Genomic DNA, 21,799 nt, shown 5'->3' on the forward strand with positions numbered 1-21,799 from the left:
TAAACATAACAACATGAATGTTACAAACATAACAACATGAATGTGATAAACATAACAACATGAATGTGACAAACATAACAACATGAATGTGACAAACATAACAACATGAATGTGACAAACATAACAACATGAATGTGATAAACATAACAACATGAATGTTACAAAGATAACAACAAGAATGTTGCAAACATAACAACATGAATGTGATAAACATAACAACATGAATGTTACAAAGATAACAACAAGAATGTTGCAAACATAACAACATGAATGTTTTCAGAATGATTTCAGGCGCAAGCTCTCCCCTCCCCACATCAGTACTAACAATAATTTGTGTGTGGTGGTTGAGACCTATATTGTTATCGGTGATATTGTTGTCTATGACCTTGGTTGTGTTGTTTTTTGTCATTACAAACAGGGTTGTAGCAGAGGCTAAACACAAGTAAACACAGTTTACCCACCTCTGAAATTTCAGAAATAGAGTTTATCCACCTCTTATTAGAGCTTATCCACCTCTCAAAAAAGTTTATTCACCAAATGCAACTTTACACTCATCAGCACCCTAGGAACCATTTAATACCATTGGTGTTGTTATAAACATTGGACAATAACCTCCACCATCATCAAGCATGTTGCCTTTTTAGAAAATCCGATACCGCATAGCGCAGTCCACCTTACCGTAAATCATAGAATAGTTTACCCACCTCTTATTTTACCACTACACCCCTGATTACAAATACACTGATAACATTTCTGGACAGCAGTACCTCTGTAGATTATTCTAGTTTGAGTTTAGGACTATTTAGCATATTTAACTTGTTGGCACACTAGGGGCTTTATCATTACATTAGAGCCACATAGGTGAAATAAAACCCAGAAATGCAGAGGAATTGTGGAATGTAGTTCAATCGTCCTGGGCTGGAATACCTGTTCACAGGTGCCAGTAGTTGGTCAACTCCATGCAACAGGGCCATTCCATGTCAATTCAACCAGGGCCCACGCACTTAGGTCTCAAAAAATTCTGAAAAACTTACTAGGTGTACCTATCTTGCCCAGGAGACACACTGTAAAATTACTTTAATGTAAGATCAATACTTTCCAAGATACAGCCAGTTTTACGGGGGGAGGGGGGTGCCGATTTTGTTCAGCCTCTTTTTTTTTGTCAAAGTTCACAAGCCCATAGTGCAAGAACTAAACCATGTAGGAGGCTCTAATGTTGCATGCTGGTACATAAATAGGAATAGTATGTAGCAAAATCGTCAGGTTTGGTCTGGATGATCCTGCATGGTCATAGCTGTCCCTCAAAGTTGATCAACATTTTATTGGAGTTTTTTGGCTGGGCCTAGCTTTCAGGAGTTCTTCACTGCACTCTACTACACCTTTGACCGGGTATGAGGAGAAAGTCAAAGAGCTGCTTAAACCTTTCCAAGGGGATGAAATAAAAAACCACATCTCCAACCTGTCATTCAGTTTCTGTTTGGCCTCTCAAATAGAGTTGTATGCGTTGTCCAAAACTTTTTGTAAGTTGTGATCTAATTTGAAGGTATAACCAGAAATCTTGGTTTGTAAGCTCAAAATTGTTTTTCAGTTGTTCAAAGGACATTATAGTGCCTTCAGAAAAAAGGTGACCCAGTGTACAGAGCCCCATTCTTTCCCACTCCTGATTTTGCAGTGTTTTCCCATCAACTGTAAAAGCACCGTTCTCCCATATCGTCGTATCGAGTATTTGGGGAGAGGTGGGGTTCAAATTGTAACATGTTATGTAGAAGTTTTATTATTTCACATGAGAATTTTATGATGGGATTATCCACGTTCCTCAGATATTTGGTATTGAACCACACAAAAATCCAACAATAATTCCGTGGAAATGCATGGATTCCAGTTGCTTCCAGTAGCAGCAACTGGAATCCATGCATTTCCACGGAATTATTTTTGGAATCTGATCCCTTATCATCCCTGTTCATTCGTACTCGTCGCTCAACTTATCATGACTAAATTCAACATGGCGGCGAACGGCAAACTTCCTGAAGGTACTGTCTGTATAAATCGTCTTGTAAATAAACTACCAGTGCTTTTTCAAAGTTCTCAATGTCTCGTTTTAAATGTCAGGGCCCTCGGAAGTCTACCAATGAAGTGTGGAGCTACTTTGAGCCTCGTAAATGGTGTAAAACAGTGATTTATTTGCATGGCTAGGCCGATGCCCGAGGCACCCCCTTTGAAAACCTGTTAGCATCGGCTAACTAACGCCAGATTTCAGAGTGCAGGGGACAAGCCGAGATGAGCTTTGAGACATACGTTCACACTCTGTATCATGTTTCAACACACTTTAGGTCAATATCACACCGGAATTCTCCTTTAAAGGGCAGATTTCCAAGACACTCTTTATGACAGGATTCGTTAAGTGGCAATGCCAATTGACTGACATTTTTAATTAATTCTAGAGTGTATGTTAGTGAGGAGACAGGATTTAGTAGTTAGTAAAATATCATCGCATACAAGAAAAGCTTTACAGAAAGGTCTTTAAATGTCTTTATTTGATCTCATTTGGCAGGCAAGTGATTCTAGAGAAAGAATAAAAAGTAAAGGTGATAAGGGGCAACCTTCCGGGTACCCCGATGTAGAGGAAAGCCTTCTGAAAGTATACCGTTTGTGGAAACCTCTGCAATTGGGTTACTATAGAGCAATTAAATATATTTAATAATATTTTGACCTAAACCAAAAGCTTCCAAGGCTTTAAACTAGAAATGCCATTCAGTGCGATCAAAAGCCGTTTCGGCACCTAAAGAAACAGCCACTGCTAGGTCAGGTAGAGTCTTGGCATAATGAAAAGTGTGCATTACGCATAATATCACCAATTAATCTGTTTTGGACAAAGCCTATTTGGTCCTTATGTTCAAGGCAAGGCAGTATTTCTTTTTTTTTCTTTCATTCTGCCTGAAATTATTTCCCACAGAATTGTATTGTCTACATTAAGTAACTGAATGGATCTGTGACTTCCACACTGCAATGGACCTTGTTTTTAGATTAGATTAGATTCAACTTTATTGTCATTGTGCAGAGTACAAGTACAGAGACAACAAATAGCAGAAAAGTGCAATGTGATATACAAAGTATAGACAGGTCAGGTGGTGCATAGACAGGACGAGAAATATCGTGCAGTGTAGACAGTACTATACAGTTGTTTTGCAGAAGGTGGTTTAGAGTAGTATACATTAAATATAAATATGTGCAGTGTATTATCAGTTACCTTATAAGAGCAGAATAAATATGGCTATGTAATATGAACAATGTATGAACAACACGTACAGATATGTGCAATGTAGTGGCAGTACCCTTACAGTAGTAGTAAGAACAATATAGATATATGCTGTGTATTAACAGAATATATTACAGAAAAACTGAATAAATATGGATATTTACCTCTTAAAACAAATGTGTTAAGCACAACTTGTGTTGTTTTGTTTTAACACTTCTCTGTGCCCAGATAGGGACAACACAACTTGTGTTGTTTTGTTTTAACACTTCTCTGTGCCCAGATAGGGACAACACAACTTGTGTTGTTTTGTTTTAACACTTCTCTGTGCCCAGATAGGGACAACACAACTTGTGTTGTTTTGTTTTAACACTTCTCTGTGCCCAGATAGGGACAACACAACTTGTGTTGTTTTGTTTTAACACTTCTCTGTGCCCAGATAGGGACAACACAACTTGTGTTGTTTTGTTTTAACACTTCTCTGTGCCCAGATAGGGACAACACAACTTGTGTTGTGTTGTTTTAACACTTCTCTGTGCCCAGATAGGGACAACACAACTTGTGTTGTTTTGTTTTAACACTTCTCTGTGTCCAGATAGGGACAACACAACTTGTGTTGTTTTGTTTTAACACTTCTCTGTGCCCAGATAGGGACAACACAACTTGTGTTGTTTTGTTTTAACACTTCTCTGTGCCCAGATAGGGACAACACAACTTGTGTTGTTTTGTTTTAACACTTCTCTGTGCCCAGATAGGGACAACACAACTTGTGTTGTTTTGTTTTAACACTTCTCTGTGCCCAGATAGGGACAACACAAGTTTGTGTTGTTTTGTTTTAACACTTCTCTGTGCCCAGATAGGGACAACACAAGTTTGTGTTGTTTTGTTTTAACACTTCTCTGTGCCCAGATAGGGACAACACAAGTTTGTGTTGTTTTGTTTTAACACTTCTCTGTGCCCAGATAGGGACAACACAAGTTTGTGTTGTTTTGTTTTAACACTTCTCTGTGCCCAGATAGGGACAACACAACTTGTGTTGTTTTGTTTTAACACTTCTCTGTGCCCAGATAGGGACAACACAACTTGTGTTGTTTTGTTTTAACACTTCTCTGTGCCCAGAACAAGTTTGTGTTGTTTCCTTTTTTTATTTGTTACATAGAATGTGTTGAAAATAACACAACTTGTGTTGTTTTTTAACACATCACTGTGTCTAGATAGGGACAACACATTCGTTTTAAGAGTGTAGTACAGGGGTCTCCAACCTTTTTGGGAATGAGGGCTACTCATTTGAAACAAACAGACCCTCACCCCTTTTTTGAGAGGGTAGTCCTCCTAAATTATAGGCCTATGTGATTTTTACTTTTAAATTATCAAAATTGTGTAGGCCTATAAGTCTTTATATATTAAGCAACTGAATTTTCATCTGATTCTTCAATACTTTAATATCAATATACAACACTACCAACATTTTTGTTCAGTTTGTTCATTTCAAAGTTTGCATGGGGAATCTGATCTTAATTTTTTAACAAAAAAAACAAAAAAACAATCATTTTGTGCAATTAGTAATTTGGGTTACAATTTGTACCAAATTTATACCCACCCACCATTATTAATTCAGGGGTTGTTTAAGTTCTGATTTTAGTGGACAATTCGGTTTTAACATTTCAATAGTAATCACCCACACCACCCTAACATATGAAGAATCCTTTTAAAGTTAATGCACACCTGAAATCTCTCCATGACCTGACAAAAAAGGTAATGCACAGTCCTGCAGTCACGCATGCCACAACATTTTCAGCGCTATTATACGGCAGGAGCCTACGGAGGAGAAAAGGCCTGTGAGCTAAAGCAATTGTTTTTCAGTCCTTGAACAATCATGCAAGAACCGTATTTGATGAACATAGAATGGCCACAGAACTTTTGCAAAGATATGTTTCCATTGGCTACACCAGACGAGCAAGTTTTTTCCCCCTTTACTGTCTATGCGTGCGAGCAGCGTGTATCCGCTCCGCTTCCGCTGTTTAAAGATTGAATGGGAAACGGATTTTACGCAGCTACAATTTGTAAGGTATCACCAATATCAATTTAATGTTACAGATGTATGGCTACATACATTCTTAAAATGGTTCTGGTCTAGACTTAAAATATCTATTGAAAACTTCACAATGGAGCGTGTTTTTAGAGCGTGATCTGCAGGCGACCTGTTGGCTATTTTTAGAAGGTGCGCTGGGGGCGCCTCATAGCCGTCCCGCGGGCACCGTGTTGGAGACCACTGGTGTAGTATGAACCATATAGTGGTTCTGTATGGTTGGAGTGAGAACAGTCTTTGATGATGCTGCGTGCCTTGCGCAAGCATCGCTTGGCCTGGATGGCCTGGATGGAGAGGAGTGAGGAACCGGTGATGCGTTGGGTAGTTTTCACCATCCTCTGCAGAGCTTTCCGGTCGTGGGCAGGGCAGTTGCCATACCATATTGTGACACAATTGGTGAGGATGCTCTCGATGGTGCAGCGGTAGAAGTTCACCAGGATCTGAAGATTACTGGCTTACATAGCAATGTTATTATTGAGGTATTCATATTTTGGGGAAGTGCATTATAGTTATATTTTGATTCAGTGTATACTTGAAGAAGTTTATCTGCCAGCAGATCAACAAAGGTGTTGTAGAAGTTTGTACAGCCCTCTTCTCCTGGAGCTTTATTGCTAGATAAAGACTGAATTCCATTTATCACTTCTCCTGGGGCCTTATTGCTAGATAAAGACTGAATTCCATTTATCACTTCTCCTGGGGCTGCTAGATAAAGACTGAATTCCATTTATCACTTCTCCTGGGGCTGCTAGATAAAGACTGAATTCCATTTATCACTTCTCCTGGGGCCTTATTGCTAGATAAAGACTGAATTCCATTTATCACTTCATATTTTGTATTGTCTTCATCCAGCTTGTCTTTTTGAGATTTGGACAGCGTTGGCAAATTTATTCTTTTAAAGAAACATTCTTTAAAAGCTTTTGCTGTGACATCACTTTTATATAGCTCTTCATAAAATTCCTTGATTTTTTTTATTAAAGATGCTCTAAGCGATGCCACACGTTTTTTAGGCTAAAACATTTTATGTCACTTACTGCAAACATCACCTAACCAACCGCTAGCTGTCTGTGTCCTGAATACACTGTAAAAAAATGCGATCTCTGTGGACAGCCCAGGCTCCAAAAACGGCAACAAAAACAACCTGGGCAAACCTAGCCCATAAAAAACATAACAAACTGTTCCAGCAAATCACAGACAGGATGCACATTTAGGAGTTTCAATTGCACGGGAGCAGCATGAGAGGGAGGGGAAGGAAGTAGCGAGCTAGCTCTCTGTTTTGTTTGAAAGTCAACAGAAGTGACGTTACCCAGCATCGCTTAGAGCACCTTTAATGCCTTTAGAGTCTTTTATGATGTTTGATTTTACTGCTTGAATGATTGGAGATGTTTTTTGTCTTTGAAGTCTTTGAGCAAGTATTTTACCTGTTTTCTGTCCCATTTCATAATTTTTACTTTTCAATTGATATAGAGCAAATTGATGTTTTTTTTGTTAGAAAGTCCATTTAGTTCCAATTTTACTTTAACCAGCTTTAACCAGAAAATGCAATATTTTAATTAAACATTTTTGAGATTTTTCCTTAGTCTCTGAGGAGGAACATTTTCATATCAAACCGATTGCCTACAGGTGATCTACATCTTATGATTATTGTTAGACAGTGTTTATCTCGGCATATAAAAGCCAACATATTTATATTAATTATATAGTAATTATATTAATTATTATTATTATTTATATGAATTAATCTCGAGTTTGAGCTACATGAGGAGGATTGTGCTCTCGGAGTGCTCTGCTTGTTCAAAGGTTCTCTAAGCACGGTTGGGTAACGTTACTTCTGTTGACGTTTCAAACAAAACAGAGAGCTTGCTCGCCCCTCCCTCCCGTGCAATTAAAACTGACATGAACGCGCATCTCGTGATTGGCTGGAACAGTTTGTTATATTTCATGGTCCAGACTGGATCAGGCTGTTTTTGTTGCAGTTTTTGGATTTTGGGCTTTTTACAGCGCATTCAGAGGACAGGCCGCTAGTGAACCATGAGGAGATGTTTGCTGTATGTGACCAAAAAAAAAAAAGCCTTGAAACCGCGTAACAAGACTTAGACAACCTCACAGCGTAATACATTGAGTAAATTCTCTTTCAGTTATGGACACATTGATATTAAGATCTAATTCAACATTCAACAACGTTTTGTCCTCACTCACAAAACCAATATAACTGAGAAAGACACAAGTCCAAAATGCTTCACCAGAACAGTGCAGAACAGAAGAACAGCTAGTTAACCAAATGAAGGAACCGCAGTTTCCTGCTATATTTATTTATTGAACATTATTTTCTCACATAAGCGCCCTGAGTAAGTTTGTGTGTGTGTGTGTGTGTGTGTGTGTGTGTTTGTGTGTGTGTGTGTCCGCGCGCCTGTGACCTATTCCGTATGGACGACCTTGGAGGTGTCATTCTTTACACCCATCCCTTCAAAAAGGCATTCCACGGCATTCTGAGAGAAAAAAAAGGAATTATGGGACATGGAGTCAAAAACAGAACTCTCTCTCTAGCTCAGTTGTTACAAATAGTGGAACTTTTCCTAAAAGTATGTGTGTGTCTGTTCAGAACTCAGCAGCTAGGCTCTTAACAAAGTCTAAATCTAGGGAACACATCACCCCAGTTCTGGCCAATCTACATTGGTTGCCAGTGAGTTTTAGGATAGATTTGAACCCCCTACTGTCAGGCTCGGCCCCCAACCTGGGCCGTTTAGCTGCTCCGAAAGTAGACTTTCAAATAAGGGTGACCGATCTTTTGCAGTTAGAGCACCCAAGCTCTGGAAAAGCCTCCCTTACAACATTAAAGGTGCTCTAAGCGATGTTAGATAACGTGACTTCTGTTGACGTTCAAACAAAAAACAGAGCTAGCTCGCTACTCCCTCCAGTTGCAATTGAAACTCTCTGCATCTCGTCTGTGATTGGCTGGAACAGATCGTTATGTTTTTAGGGCTGCTCAATTATGGCAAAAATCATCACGATTAACGATTATCGATTATCGATTATTATTACACATTAGCCTTATGTGTTATATCCACAACGATTATTCATGGGGGGGGGGGGGCACATTAGCCTTATGTGTTATATCCACAACCCTAGAAAAATATCACTAATAGGCAATAATAGGGAAAATAAGGAAAACAAGTGAAGTTAAATAAGTTGTAAATTGTTGACAAACATTCTAAATCCAAAACAAATCTTCTGGATATTGTCAAACTGTGTATAACGTGTTCTACACCACTTTTGATGGCTACAGTCAAATAGCAAAGGATGTAACACCACTGGCTTTCCTTAGGGCTCCCAAAAACCCTGTGTATTTCATTGTAGTCAGTACAAACAGCAGTTACACAATACAATATGTAATTGGTACTAATGAATTATCACCTCAAAAATACACACAATAAATAATATTCATAGGAAAATATTAATATTATTACATACTCAAAATATGCACACGTCATAGGCCTAAAGTATTAAATTCTACTCAGCCTATTCAGCACATGCATTACATTGTGATTACGTACTGTGTGGTGTGTGACATATTCAGGCATTTTGGATTAAATCCAGTGACATGTTCGCTGATGATCTGATACAAATGCCCTTTTGGCATGCGTGTAGGCTTGCCTACATTACTGCTTCTATCTGCACTAGTTGGCTCTCTGTCGCAGCATATTAGCAGCTTTTCTCTCTCTTCTCTCCTGCATGTTTTCACTAGTTATCTTTTCTCTCTCTTCTCTCCTGCATGTTTTTACTAGTTGTCTTTTCTCTCTCTCTTCTCTCCTGCATGTTTTTACTAGTTATCTTTTCTCTCTTCTCTCCTACATGTTTTACTAGTTATCTTTTCTCTATCTCTCCTCTCCATGTTTTTACTAGTTATCTTTTCTCTCTCTCTTCTCTCCTGCATGTTTTCACTAGTTATCTTTTCTTGGCTCTCTGCTTCAGCTGCCACAGCAGTGCTGGTTGAAACCACTGGTTGATAGCTGGATAGCTAATATATATGTAAATCACGGTGGTCGGAGTGTTTAGTTTCCCACGTGTTTTCTAAGTTTGCAACGTTAACCCTTTAGGCGCCAGAGGTTTTTTTCCGAAACGTTCGACTTTGACATCTTAATTTCAAAAGGCTATATCTTAAAAGTGATAAGAGATAGACACTTTATATAAATTAGAGAAATATTAAGGATGACCCAAAGTTTATGTAGGGATTAAATTCCCCCATCTAATTTGCATATTATGACGTCATATGACGTGGCGGCCATCTTGGATTATAGAATTTTCATGAAAAGTCACATGTTTGAATGATAAAATTCAGCACTTCTTTCCCCCCAAAATGTCCCTCACCTTCTGTGTGCTATATTGCACAATACTGAATGCTCAGGTAAATAGTAAGTAGTAAACAAACTGTGTAAATCATTACTAATAAATGGCAGTAACAAACCGAATGAATGTAGCGGTAGGTTGGCCTTTTGCTGTAGAGATTTTCCATTTACTATATACAGTAGGCACTCTGAAGCCATGTATGGGGCACATATATATTATTCATATGACACACAAACACAAGTAGACAAGACCTGTTTAGTTCAAAAGCTCACTCGCCACAGCAAGGCACAGATCAGGAGTGAGATGACGAGACAAGACGAGAGACAATGTTAGTATTTTTTTTTTCTTTTTGTTGTTTTTGTTGATGTTTTTTTGGTTGTTTTTTTTAGCTGACAAAGACACATATTCTTTATTTTTAAATGATTTTACCTTGTTTTATGCTTTCTTTTTATTATGATCTTTATTTGTTATTATTGTTTGGTTTTGTTTATGTAAAGCACATTGAATGACCTCTGTGTATGAAATGCGCTATATAAATAAACTTGACTTGACTTGACTTGACATACATCACAAGGACATGAACTCACAAAAAAGAACACATAGTGTACACTACTAAATGGTCAGGGAAATAGATAGTAAATCAACAGTCTAAATCATTACTTATAAATGGCAGACAAAAAAAAGAATTTATGTAGCAGGCCTTTTGCTGTAGAGATAATGACTCCCTATCCATCCAGGTGACATTTCTTGTAGTGTTTCAGGGTGTGGTACCTCTCATTGCAAGGCACAACACAAAGACCCACCCTACACTGCCATGTATTTTGTCTGACGTTGGCCTTTAGGGCGGGTCCGATCAGAACAAACGACACAATCTGGCTTACCATCAGCCTGGCAGATAAAGTGGCGTTCAGTGAGTCTCTGTGGCATGTCTCCCAGTGAGGATGACTTTCGGCCTTTGTTGCTCTCTTTCCTGGAGAAGCCTTCCAGTAAAGCAGTGATGACATCCTGCACGAAGACTTTCAGGGGCTTGTGAGGGGCAGCAGTGCAGCGGCAGTAAGTGATGTGGGCATTCACCATGCTTACACTGAGAATGCCATTGGAAATCCTATTGTACCATTTCCTTCATCTATGGGGAAAGAGGTAGGTCTTCATTCTCTGGTCTGCTGTGTCAACACCCCCCATGAAAGAATTGTAGTCATCAACACAAACAGGCCTATTTATCTCCCTATAGCCACTATCAGTGTGTTTGGTCCTGATGCGCTTTCTGACACATGTGTTGGAATGCAGTGAAGAGAGCATTGTGAGGCGCTTTGTATCATGCCACGCACAAGCTAGCAACTTCCCCTTCCTCATGAAGACTGGGTCATCTCCCTTGCTCAATGGTAACCGTTCACGGGTGAGGCCCTTTGGCGTCCCCTTCCTGTTACTGCTGACAGTCCCACACAAACCCGAATCATTGTTTGCCAGCTCATCTGCTATGGCTGGCGAGGTGTAATAGCTGTCCATGTACACCTCATGCCCTTTCCCTGTGTACGGGGCCATCAGCTCACGGACAACAAGGTGTGTGGCACCGAAATCAGCATTAGGCCTATTTTGTCCGGTGTACATGGACCACTGTAGCACATAGCCTGACTTTGCTTCACTCAGAACAAATACTTTGTAACCATATTTGTCTGGTTTGTTTGGGTTATACATTTTGAGTGTGGATTTCCCTTTGAATGCAATGGTCATTTCATCCAGTGACAGCTGCTTAGATGGGCCATACACTGCTGAAAACCGGGGGATGACCAAATTAATGATTGGGCGGATTTTGAATAGCCTGTCATAGCCTGGCTGAACCCTGTCAACATACTCCTCATTATTGCTGAAATGAAGGAAAGACAAAATCATCTCAAATCTATTCCTGGACATCACCTTCCCAAATCCAGGTGTTGCTGTTGGCCAATATTCAGCCCAATAATCCTCCAACTCTGACTTCTCTACCAGACCCATACTCAAATGCAGAGAAAAGAAGGCTTTCATTTCACTGACAGTTACGTCAGACCATTGATGAAATCTGGAGTGTGGCTGGAGTTGATGGAAGGCTAAAAAAGTAAATTCCAGAACTCATCAGAGAGAAAGAGTGATAGAAAATCTAGGGGCGAATTGGCATTGGAGAGTTCTCTTTCCCCTAGATAACCAATTGGCTGATCAAAGGGCGTGATCCAACTTTGGTACTGCTCCTCATTGGCCAAGTACTCAAAGCCATCATCTTGCACTAAACTATGCATGGCTCCTCTGCCACGTGTCACACCGCCTCTGCTCCTGCTGCGACAGCACGGCCTGATCTGCCTCGCGCGCGCGCCGAGTGGAGAGAAGTTGCACAGCTTGAACTAGGCCTACTGTCATTCTCATTGCGACTCCCCCTGCCTCCACGTTGCCCCCTAACTGTCCTATGAACACTTCGACCTCGTCTAACATCCCCAGTGGCATTAGACAAATGCTCCACCACGTTACTGTCGCCGCGATTGCGGAGAGGCACACGGTCAGAAGACAAAGAAGCTAGCTGGCTAGCGCTGTAAAAAGACTGGACCCCCACATAACTTACAGCCTCGTTTCCCACATCACTAACACGCCTGCCAACTTCCCGATGAACACTACGACCCCGTGAAACATTGTTCCCAGCACTGACATTGGGCAAAGGACCATCTACATTGGGCAAAGGATTCATTTGTGCTTGGTGTAGGTCTAAACTTTGTCCAGCTGCACCATTGCAAGGCAGGGACGAATCTGAAGCGTGGTGAGTAAACGAATCACCGTCATTTTCCAAAGGCAGATATTCTCCTTCAGAATCAGGGTCAGCGAATAGAAAACCCAACACTTCATTGCGGGTAAACTTTTCTGATGCCATTACACGATAATGTAATGCAAATACTCTCTGACGTTGACAATACCACTCTGATAAAAATGGCACACACGCACACTAGCTCCGGTATTTCTCGCACTGATTCAATGCGCTCTAGCGGGAAGATTTTGTATAGAAGCATGACGTTTTTTCGACTCAGTGATGACGTATGACATGTCTGCCATCTAGTGGAGAGGAGTTTGAACGAATTATGACACCCTATTTGACAAAATCGGCCGTTTTATTCAGTTCCGCATCTTGTCGACAAAAGTCGACCGTGGCGCCTAGAGGGTTAAATGTAGGCTAACCGAGAGGCTTCTCCCGTGGGTCTTTGAAAATACGTTTCATAATCTGTAGACAAAGGAAGGTTTGCCGACAATTTCGGTGCAACCAGGCCAGGACAGATACTTTAGAGAGAAGGAGAGACGCTGGTGCAACTCAGATGTCTTCTTAATTTCTTCTTAATAACTACTGAAGATGTGAAGATGTGACTACAAGATGTGACTACATCGAAACGTTAGTCAAAGTTTAATAATGTTCTGCACCTTTTAGTAAAGAATAAAGAAAATTAAGAAGAGTTGCACCGGCGTCTCTCCTTCTCTCTAACATATCATAATCCATTGGCATTGGGACTGAAGGAGCAAACAATCAGTGTTAGTGATCTAAAGGTACATTTGCGTTTGCCGAATGTTATCCTCGCGTTTGCCTAATGTTATCCTCACGTTTGCCTAATGTTATCCTCGCGTTTGCCTAATGTTAACTTGTGCACTAGTAGAAGGTAATAGACAAGTTGTAACGTGCTGATTTCAAAAATGTGTGTGTGTGTGTGTGTGTGTGTGTGTGTGTACCTGCAGTCTCCACCACGTGGACGACCTTGGTGGTGTCGTTCTTGACGGCGTAGGTGTAGTAGAACCAGCAGTCGTTGGCATCACGCTCTTTGCAGTGGGTGAGTAAGGGCTCGGCCCCAGGCTCTGGGAGATCAGCACGGCTCTTCAGCATCTCTAGGTGGAAATACATGCAGTCACGCTCACACGTCTCCTTCTTCTCACCAGTACCGAAGGCACGACACTGCACACACTCCCTACACACACACACACACACACACACACACACAATAATTTTACTGCGGAACACAATAACGCACATGCACTGTTGACACTTAGCATGTTTTCATCCAATTTCCTAATGCGCATTTAATCTATTCGAATAAGAAATCCCGGTTGGAAACACGTGAAATGCGCATAAAAAATCCTAATGCGCATCTATATTTGATTCGCTAGAGGGGGGTGAATTAACTCTCGATGCGCATAAGGTATAATGCGAATAAAGTTGATGGAAACGGTTTATTTGCATTGTGTGACGTAACCTTCAGAGAATCTCAGTAATCTCTGGCGCTTCCCTAACATTAGGCAACTTGATGTGCTCTCTTGCTTGTTTCCGTAGAATAAAACACACTGAATACACACATCGGTGCACAGTTGTTTTGCTGACGCCAAAGTTTTCGCCAACAACTCTGTATTCGGCCCACATCGCAAGTTTATACAACTAGTGCAGTGCCCATTCAAACATGCCATTCCTGTAGAAAACCTGTAGCCCAATTACATGCCGGCAGGTATGCCTGCTTTAACAATAGGATGATAGGGAAAAACATCATTCCATAAGCATTCAATAATGAATACTGAATATCATAATATATTAGCCTATAATTAATGTGCAGTAAGTAGAATTTAGGCATGACTGCATGTGACATTTATACAGATCAGAATGGCATAACAAATGTTTTGAGTTAAGGCTATAGCTTATTTACTTTCCATGTTATTCAATAAGCAACGAGTACTCGGGGCAACAGCAGGGTCTATCATTCGGCATAATTCTTCAAACCATGACTTGCTGAATCTAAAAGGTCTCCACCCGGCCCCAGCAGTGGCGCGACTGGCTGGGGCACCTGCACCGTACGCCAGCGACCCGGGTTCGATTCCCGCCCTGTGGTCCTTTCCGGATCCCACCCCGACTCTTTCTCCCACTCACTTCCTGTCAATCTCCACTATCCTATCTAATTAAAGGCATAAAAAGGCCAAAAAATATACTTAAAAAAAAAAAAAAAAAAAAAAAAAAGGTCTCCACCCACAGTTGGTCAGTGAGGTAAAAGTTAGGCCCGACAAGACCCGAGCCCCACAGAAAGGCATCAGCCCAAGCCCTGACCGAGCCTGACAGCTTTTTAAAAGCCCGAACCTGTTTACAGCCCGACATTATTCAAATGTCCGCACGCACGCAGCTCTTTTGCCTTTTGTCAAGAATGAGTAACATTTAACATAATTTATTCATGACTAACGTAGGCTAGGCCACTTGGAAGTTGGAACAAAGAAATAAACTAGATGTACCGCAGAGCGGTACAAAATATGACCGCTGCCCAGTCCAGCACTTTTTTTCCACAAAAATAAATCACACTGCAAGGCATATATGATTCTAACTGTCTCACTAAATTGCATTATGCACACTCAATTTTCACTGGTATCTGCTAGACAACAAGTACCAAAACATGATTAGTTCATAGATTTCACATGTAAAATTCATTTTATACAACGCCACCCCCATCTTGCCTGTTCATAATTCTGAGAAATTCTTGAATTGTGTGCATGTGTGCGTGTACATGTTTATGTTTATGTGTGTGGGTGTGTGTGTGTGCGAGCTTGTGTGTGTGCCTGTGTATGTGCCTGTGTTTGTGCATGTACATGCATGCGTACATATGTCTACTGTGTGAGTATGTGTCATACGTATGATTACTGTGAATGTATGTGTGTGCGTGTGTATCTGTTTATGCACATGTGTGCATATGGAATGGGTTAACATGACCCCTGGAGGCAAACATACGGAAAAAATTGGTCATCCTAGGCCCTACGGTTCTCAAGATATTCACAGAAAACTGTTGGTGTACGGTCACTAAATGTACACATAAATTATTTTATTGTAAGGCCCCCCATGAACGAAAGTTCACGAAACTTGGCATGCATTCGGAGGGTGTCATAATGATCCTACACTTTCAATTTCGTGCAGTTTTGACCATGTCAGCCAGAGATATTGTGATGAAAACACTTAATTTTTTGCTTTTTAATTTTTAACTAGGTGGCGCTATACATGAAATAAGTGGTAATGGGATAGGTTGACATGGCCCCTTAAGACCAACATACAAAAAAAAGGTGGTCCTCCTAGGCCCTACGGTTCTCGAGATATTCACAGAAAACATCTACAGGCCAGTTGGTGTATAGTAATGTGAGAAAGTGAACCTCACTTCTCACTGTTACGTACTCCCCCATTGACTGTGAATTGCGTTACCCGCGAGAGCTGGAGAATCTTTGGACATTTGCACACGCACGTACATACACCCACACGCTCCCGTATAAACATTATGACTGCTTAAAATAATGGTGTTATTTTGTGAAGGTGTATGGACGGCTTATGAACACAGGGGTGATGTGTTTAAAGGGAAGGCCGGCGCGGGGCTATGCGAACACAGGGGGTGATGTGTTTAAAGGGAAGGCCGGCGCGGTGCTATGCGAACACAGGGGGTGATGTGTTTAAAGGGAAGGCCGGCGCGGTGCTATGCGAACACAGGGGGTGATGTGTTTAAAGGGATGGCCGGCGCGGTGCTATGCGAACACAGGGGGTGATGTGTTTAAAGGGATGGCCGGCGCGGGGCTATGCGAACACAGGGGTGATGTGTTTAAAGGGAAGGCCGGCGCGGGGCTATGTGAACACAGGGGTGATGTGTTTAAAGGGATGGCCGGCGCGGGGCTATGCGAACACAGGGGTGATGTGTTTAAAGGGAAGGCCGGCGCGGGGCTATGCGAACACAGGGGTGATGTGGTTAAAGGGAAGGCCGGCGCGGTGCTATGCGAACACAGGGGGTGATGTGTTTAAAGGGAAGGCCGGCGTGGGGCTATGCGAACACAGGGGGTGATGTGTTTAAAGGGATGGCCGGCGCGGTGCTATGCGAACACAGGGGTGATGTGTTTAAAGGGATGGCCGGCGCGGGGCTATGCGCCAGTAACGCATTCGCGCTCATTGTGTTTGTTTGTAACACGGTTAGTGCGCGATTTCATTCACAACAATCAAAACTCATTTGTCACTGCTTATAACTTTATACTTTACCACCTCCATGACATGTAGTGCGGTACCCACTATTTCATGTCCCATTTACTTCCTGTTTCTGTCTAAAATCCTGGTTAACTCATACATACTGTTACTCACACATTTCCTGGTTCGCGGTCCAGTTTGGAGAGGGAGTTAAGTCATTTAGAGACGAGTGACCGTCGCAGGAAGTGCATCATAACAAAGGGACGCCAGACCCTCTTGTAACAGCTGTACTCGGTGATACTGCAGACTCATAAAATAGTTAGAAAATAAGGCAGAAAAACGACAAGTTTCCTCATGCTGCTTCCTTATGTTGGAATGTACAAAAATATACAAACAATCAAGAGGATGCTTTCTTGTATGTGATTTCTGCAACAGTGATACTGCAAACATGTTGATAGCCTATTGTTGTTTTTTATGCTGTAGTGTAAAGCATGTCACACAGTAGCCTAGCCTACAGAAAACACTTGATTGATGTGATATAATGATAACTTGTTAAATGCCTATAATCATAGTCATTTATTTCGTCAGTCATCATGTTCATGTTAATGAATAAGGACATTTAAACCATAGCCATAAATCAAAATTTCGTGCAATATCATGCCGTGAGTCCCTATGCGTGAGTCACAAGCTCCTCCCAGCTGACTCTTGCAGATCAAGTGGACAGTCAGTCGCGATCGATTATTTAATAAATAAATGTGAATTACGAATAATAATAAAAAGCTTCTACCTAATGTGACTATTTTTTCTATGAACTGTAAAAGAAAACACGTGTTTTCCCGCTGTATAGACCTCTGAAGTTCGCCTACAAAAAAGATCCAAAACGGCCATCTTTGCCCATATAAGGAGATCCGGTTGTTAATTGAAGCTAACTACCTATGGCAAGTTGCATTGAAAGTTAGCTCTGGAGTAGCAAACATCTAAGTGTGCCGCCTTCACTTACCGGAGATCACAGTATCCACTCGAAGGCAGAGGACAAAAGTGTGTTCAGGAAAACGTCTGCATTTCAGACTTTTTCATCCCCACGAGACTTTAACAGGTGCGATTATTCAAAATCCCCATGTTATTTTCCCATAGGAAAAATCGCCAGATACCGGATGTCAAAGATGGCAGCTTTTTTGTAGGCGAACTTCAGAGGTCTATTCTCCATAAAGAGTAAAATAAATTATGTACTTATTTCCGGAATTGACGTCACTTCCTGGACTCGTCTGAGGCTGGTCTGAGGTCTCTAAATGACTTAACCCCTACTGCCAGTTTGACTGTGCCTATGCGGATGCGCGCGACGCTGTAGGGGCAGTATTTCTCCCCGTCCCAGGGCAGAGGGGGCAAAGCATTGTACACAGGGGTGTTTGGTTTGTAGTAATGTTTTGTATGTATATATGTGTTGTAAATAGGTGGTGTAAATGTGGTATAACACGGTTGATATAATAAGAATAGTTTGTTTCATGTAATGTTTATTTTGTATTTAGTTAATAGATTATTTATGGCCTTAGCCTAAAAATAATACCCTGATAGTTGGTATGGTCCAATTAGTCCTGAAGGGGCCAATTTAGCCTAATACTTTGGCCTATTTAAGAGGGCCTCATTCTGCATTAGGGGGAGAGGGTGAGTACTAGCTTGCTGTGAGGCTATGTACAAAGTATTTTGTTTGTTGTGCTATTGTTTGGAGCTAAAAGCATTGTGCTGTTTTGATTTATTTTTTATTATTTTTCTTTCTTGAAATTCTGAGTTAAGTATAAATAAAATTTGATTTGTTTTGGATACAACGTTGAGCTCTGGTTTCCGTGATTTCCTCCTCCACTATCTAAAGCCAGTGAGCCTACACATCCCAATACTTGGGGTGACGCTCCGGTCCCTCACAAGTAACATAAATTAATTTATTGTGTGGCCCCCCATGAACTGAATTCCACGAAACTTGGCGTGCATTCAGAGGGTGTCATAATGATCGATCCTACACTTCCAATTTCGTGCAGTTTTGAGGTCACAGATACCTGCGATTACACCTCATTTTTACTTTTTTGTGTTTAACTAGGTGGCGCTGTGCATGAAATGAGTGGTTATGGAATGGGTTGACATGGCCCCTTGAGCTCAACATACAAAAAAAAATGGTCCTCCTAAACCCTACGGTTCTGGAGATATTCACAGAAAACTGTGTCTGCCCTACCCTCCTTTCGGGGGGTCCAGTCCAGCGGGGGGGGGGCTACAGATCAAAACGAAAAACGATGGTTCCATGCTATCCATGTGGGGTTACATGCCCACCAAGTCTTATGTACCCCGGTCTTTCAGTGTCCAGGGAATCCTTGACAGAAATTTGGACATGCGGAAAAAATAAATAAATAAATAAATAAAAAATCTGACTAAACAGCTTCGCTGCGCGACGGTCATAAATAGCCCAAGTCATCTCAGTATTCTGAAGTTTGTGGGAACCCTCATACGCAGTCCCGACATTAATTAGTTCCTGCTTTTCAAACCCATTTGTTTCACCTTTGCAGGGTTTGGTTTTGTTGCTGTAGCCTAACAAACAATGTGATCATGATGGGCACTGGCAGCTTTGATCAACATGCCTTATCAGCTACGAATTCCCTGTCGTTCTACAGAATGTTGCATCCTTTGGATTTTACATAACCACTGGCTCATTATTCTCATTATGCACATGATCAAAACTTTTCCACACCTCAGACTTTGCTTTCTTTGCCGGTGCAACTAAAACGCCAGTCACCAGAGGCCAGCCTGTGTTTCTCCTCCTAATTAAGCATCCATTTCTGCATCTTTCTTGCAGCTAACCGAAACGCATCACCTGACCGCTCGTGTAGCCTACCGCGCAAGCCCAAGCCCAGCCCAAGCCCGAGCCCGCATGAAATGATAGAAATGAAGCCCGAACCCGACCGAACCCGTCTGGTTCGGGCAAACATTTTCAGCTCTACAGAGAAGTGCCAAATTTGACCAAAAAAAAAAAACTGCCGAGACCTTGGTTGTTCCCAAGTGTATGGCGGTCTCCGGCAATGGGAAGCTGCCAACACCCGATTGCGCGATATAAACATTCTCCGCCTTCTCCTTCTAATCGATATTAAACAAAATATTTTCAAAATGAAGGAATGAATTAGGCCTAGGGCCTAGGCTATTCCGACCGCAGAGGATGGCGTCCATTTCACTCAACGTAGGCAAAGTGTCCCCAAATACTTAGAATCAATAGGTGTTGGAAACGCTGACTAATACACATTATATTTATGCGCATTAGCACGGATGCACATCACTAATTCGCATGAGTTGGATGGAAACACGCTAACTGTTGTGCATGACTTTGCTTTGGTTTCAGATAAGAGAGTAAGACAGTGAGGGGGATTATGCAGACATCCACACCAGGAGAGGGTGTCTACATGGCAAGGCACAAAGTAACAACGCCTTGAATGCGTTCATGAATGTGCGTGTGTGAGAGTGTGTGTGTGTGTGAGACGGAGAGTGTGTCTGTGCAGATGTGAGTATATGATGAGTATGTGAGAGAGAGAGACACTCACTTGTGCTCTGTACACACTCCCGGACAGGTGGGACACACTTCACAGGTGGCTCCTTGGAACTTGGGGTCAGTGCACTTACACTCTCCACACTGGCAGGTGCCGCGGCCGTTACAGATCTGCTTGTTCTTGGCCAGACAGGTGGAGGTGTCCAGAGAGCAGTCGCAAGCGCTGCCCGTGTAGTAAGCGTCACAGATGCAGTTGCGGCACTCACAGAGTCCGTGGCCTGCAGACAGAAGTAGAGTTAAACACACACACACACACACGCACATATACACACACACACACACACACACATACAGGTGCTGGTTATATAATTAGAATATCATGATAAAGTTGATTTATTTCAGTAATTCCATTCAAAAAGTGAAACTTGTATAATATATACATTCATTCCACACAGACTGATATATTTCAAGTGTTTATTTCTTTTAATTTTGATGATTATAACTGACAACTAATGAAAACCCCAAATTCAGTATCTCAGAAAATTAGAATATTGTGAAAAAGTTCAATATTGAAGACATCTGGTGCCACACTCTAATCAGCTAATTAAAGCGATGGTTCGGAGTAATTTCACCCTAGGGTCCTTTGCACCATGACCCCAAGCCAAACACCCTCCAAGAACGTGTTTTCCCTTGGTCGAACCCTGATCGAGTAGCGCTGTCAGAAACGAATGACTTTCTGCAGGCGTAATGGAACCTACTTTTATCTCGTAAATTACCCCATTAATAATGTCCTGAATGGTACGAAACTTCTACAGTAATACAACTATGCTCTTTACTCATAAAACGAGGCATTGAAAAGTTTGTAAGTACACCAGGAGTTTATTTAAATAACACTTGCCTGATGGATGCTACTATACCCGACTATACCGCTGCGTCGACGTTACTTCCGTGATTTGGGAAAAGCCCGTAAAAGTCCTGGCAGGAAGCATGCATAAGGATGTAGATCCAGGAATGCACTAATATTTTGTTCGTAGTACCAGTTTGCAACAATTATTAGTTAACACTAAGTTGTAAACACTTTGGAAAAAAATATTAAAAATTGGGATATACCAAAAAACGTTGATGTAATCGCTTCCTGCCAGGACTTTTACTGGCTTTTCCCAAATCACGGAAGTAACGTCGAAGCAGCGGTAAAGTAGCATCCATCAGACAAGTGTTATTTAAATAAACTCCTGGTGTACTTACAAACTTTTCAATGCCTCGTTTTATGAGTAAAGAGCATAGTTGTACCACTGTAGAAGTTTCGTACCATTCAGGGCATTATTAGTGGGGTGATTTACGAGATAAAAGTTGGTTCCATTACGCCTGGAGAAACTAATTAGTTTCTGACAGCGCTACTCGACCAGGGTTCGACCAAGGTAAAACACGTTCTGGGAGGGTGTTTGGCTCGGGTCATGGTGCAAAGGACCCTAGGGTGAAATTACTCCGAACCATCGCTTTAACTCAAAACGCCTGCAAAGAACAAGAGAGAAAGAAAACACGCGTCTCGCCTGGACTAAAGACAAAAAGGACTGGACTGCTGCTGAGTGGTCCAAAGTTATGTTCTCTGATGAAAGTAAATTTTGCATTTCCTTTGGA

General features: G+C 41.5%; 1 protein-coding gene across 1 annotated transcript in view; it reads right to left on the reverse strand.

Moving 5' to 3' along the window:
- Positions 1–7,574: 7,574 nt before the first annotated feature.
- The window catches only part of LOC143139497 (integrin beta-1-B-like), a 37,328-nt gene continuing 23,103 nt past the window's right edge, over positions 7,575–21,799 (reverse strand). The window contains exons 6-8 of the mRNA XM_076300083.1: positions 20,217–20,439; positions 13,419–13,651; positions 7,575–7,828 (exon numbers count right to left, since the gene is read on the reverse strand). Coding sequence (XP_076156198.1) covers positions 7,806–7,828; positions 13,419–13,651; positions 20,217–20,439 — 479 coding nt within the window. The 3' untranslated portion in view covers positions 7,575–7,805. The remainder of the gene's footprint in view (positions 7,829–13,418; positions 13,652–20,216; positions 20,440–21,799) is intronic.

This window comes from Alosa pseudoharengus, unplaced genomic scaffold (genome assembly GCF_046254945.1).
Source record: "Alosa pseudoharengus isolate Yale_2024_CS ecotype anadromous, Long Island Sound unplaced genomic scaffold, YU_APseudo_1.1 YU_APseudo_1.1_scf_22, whole genome shotgun sequence".
In the NCBI taxonomy this organism is placed as follows: domain Eukaryota; kingdom Metazoa; phylum Chordata; class Actinopteri; order Clupeiformes; family Clupeidae; genus Alosa; species Alosa pseudoharengus.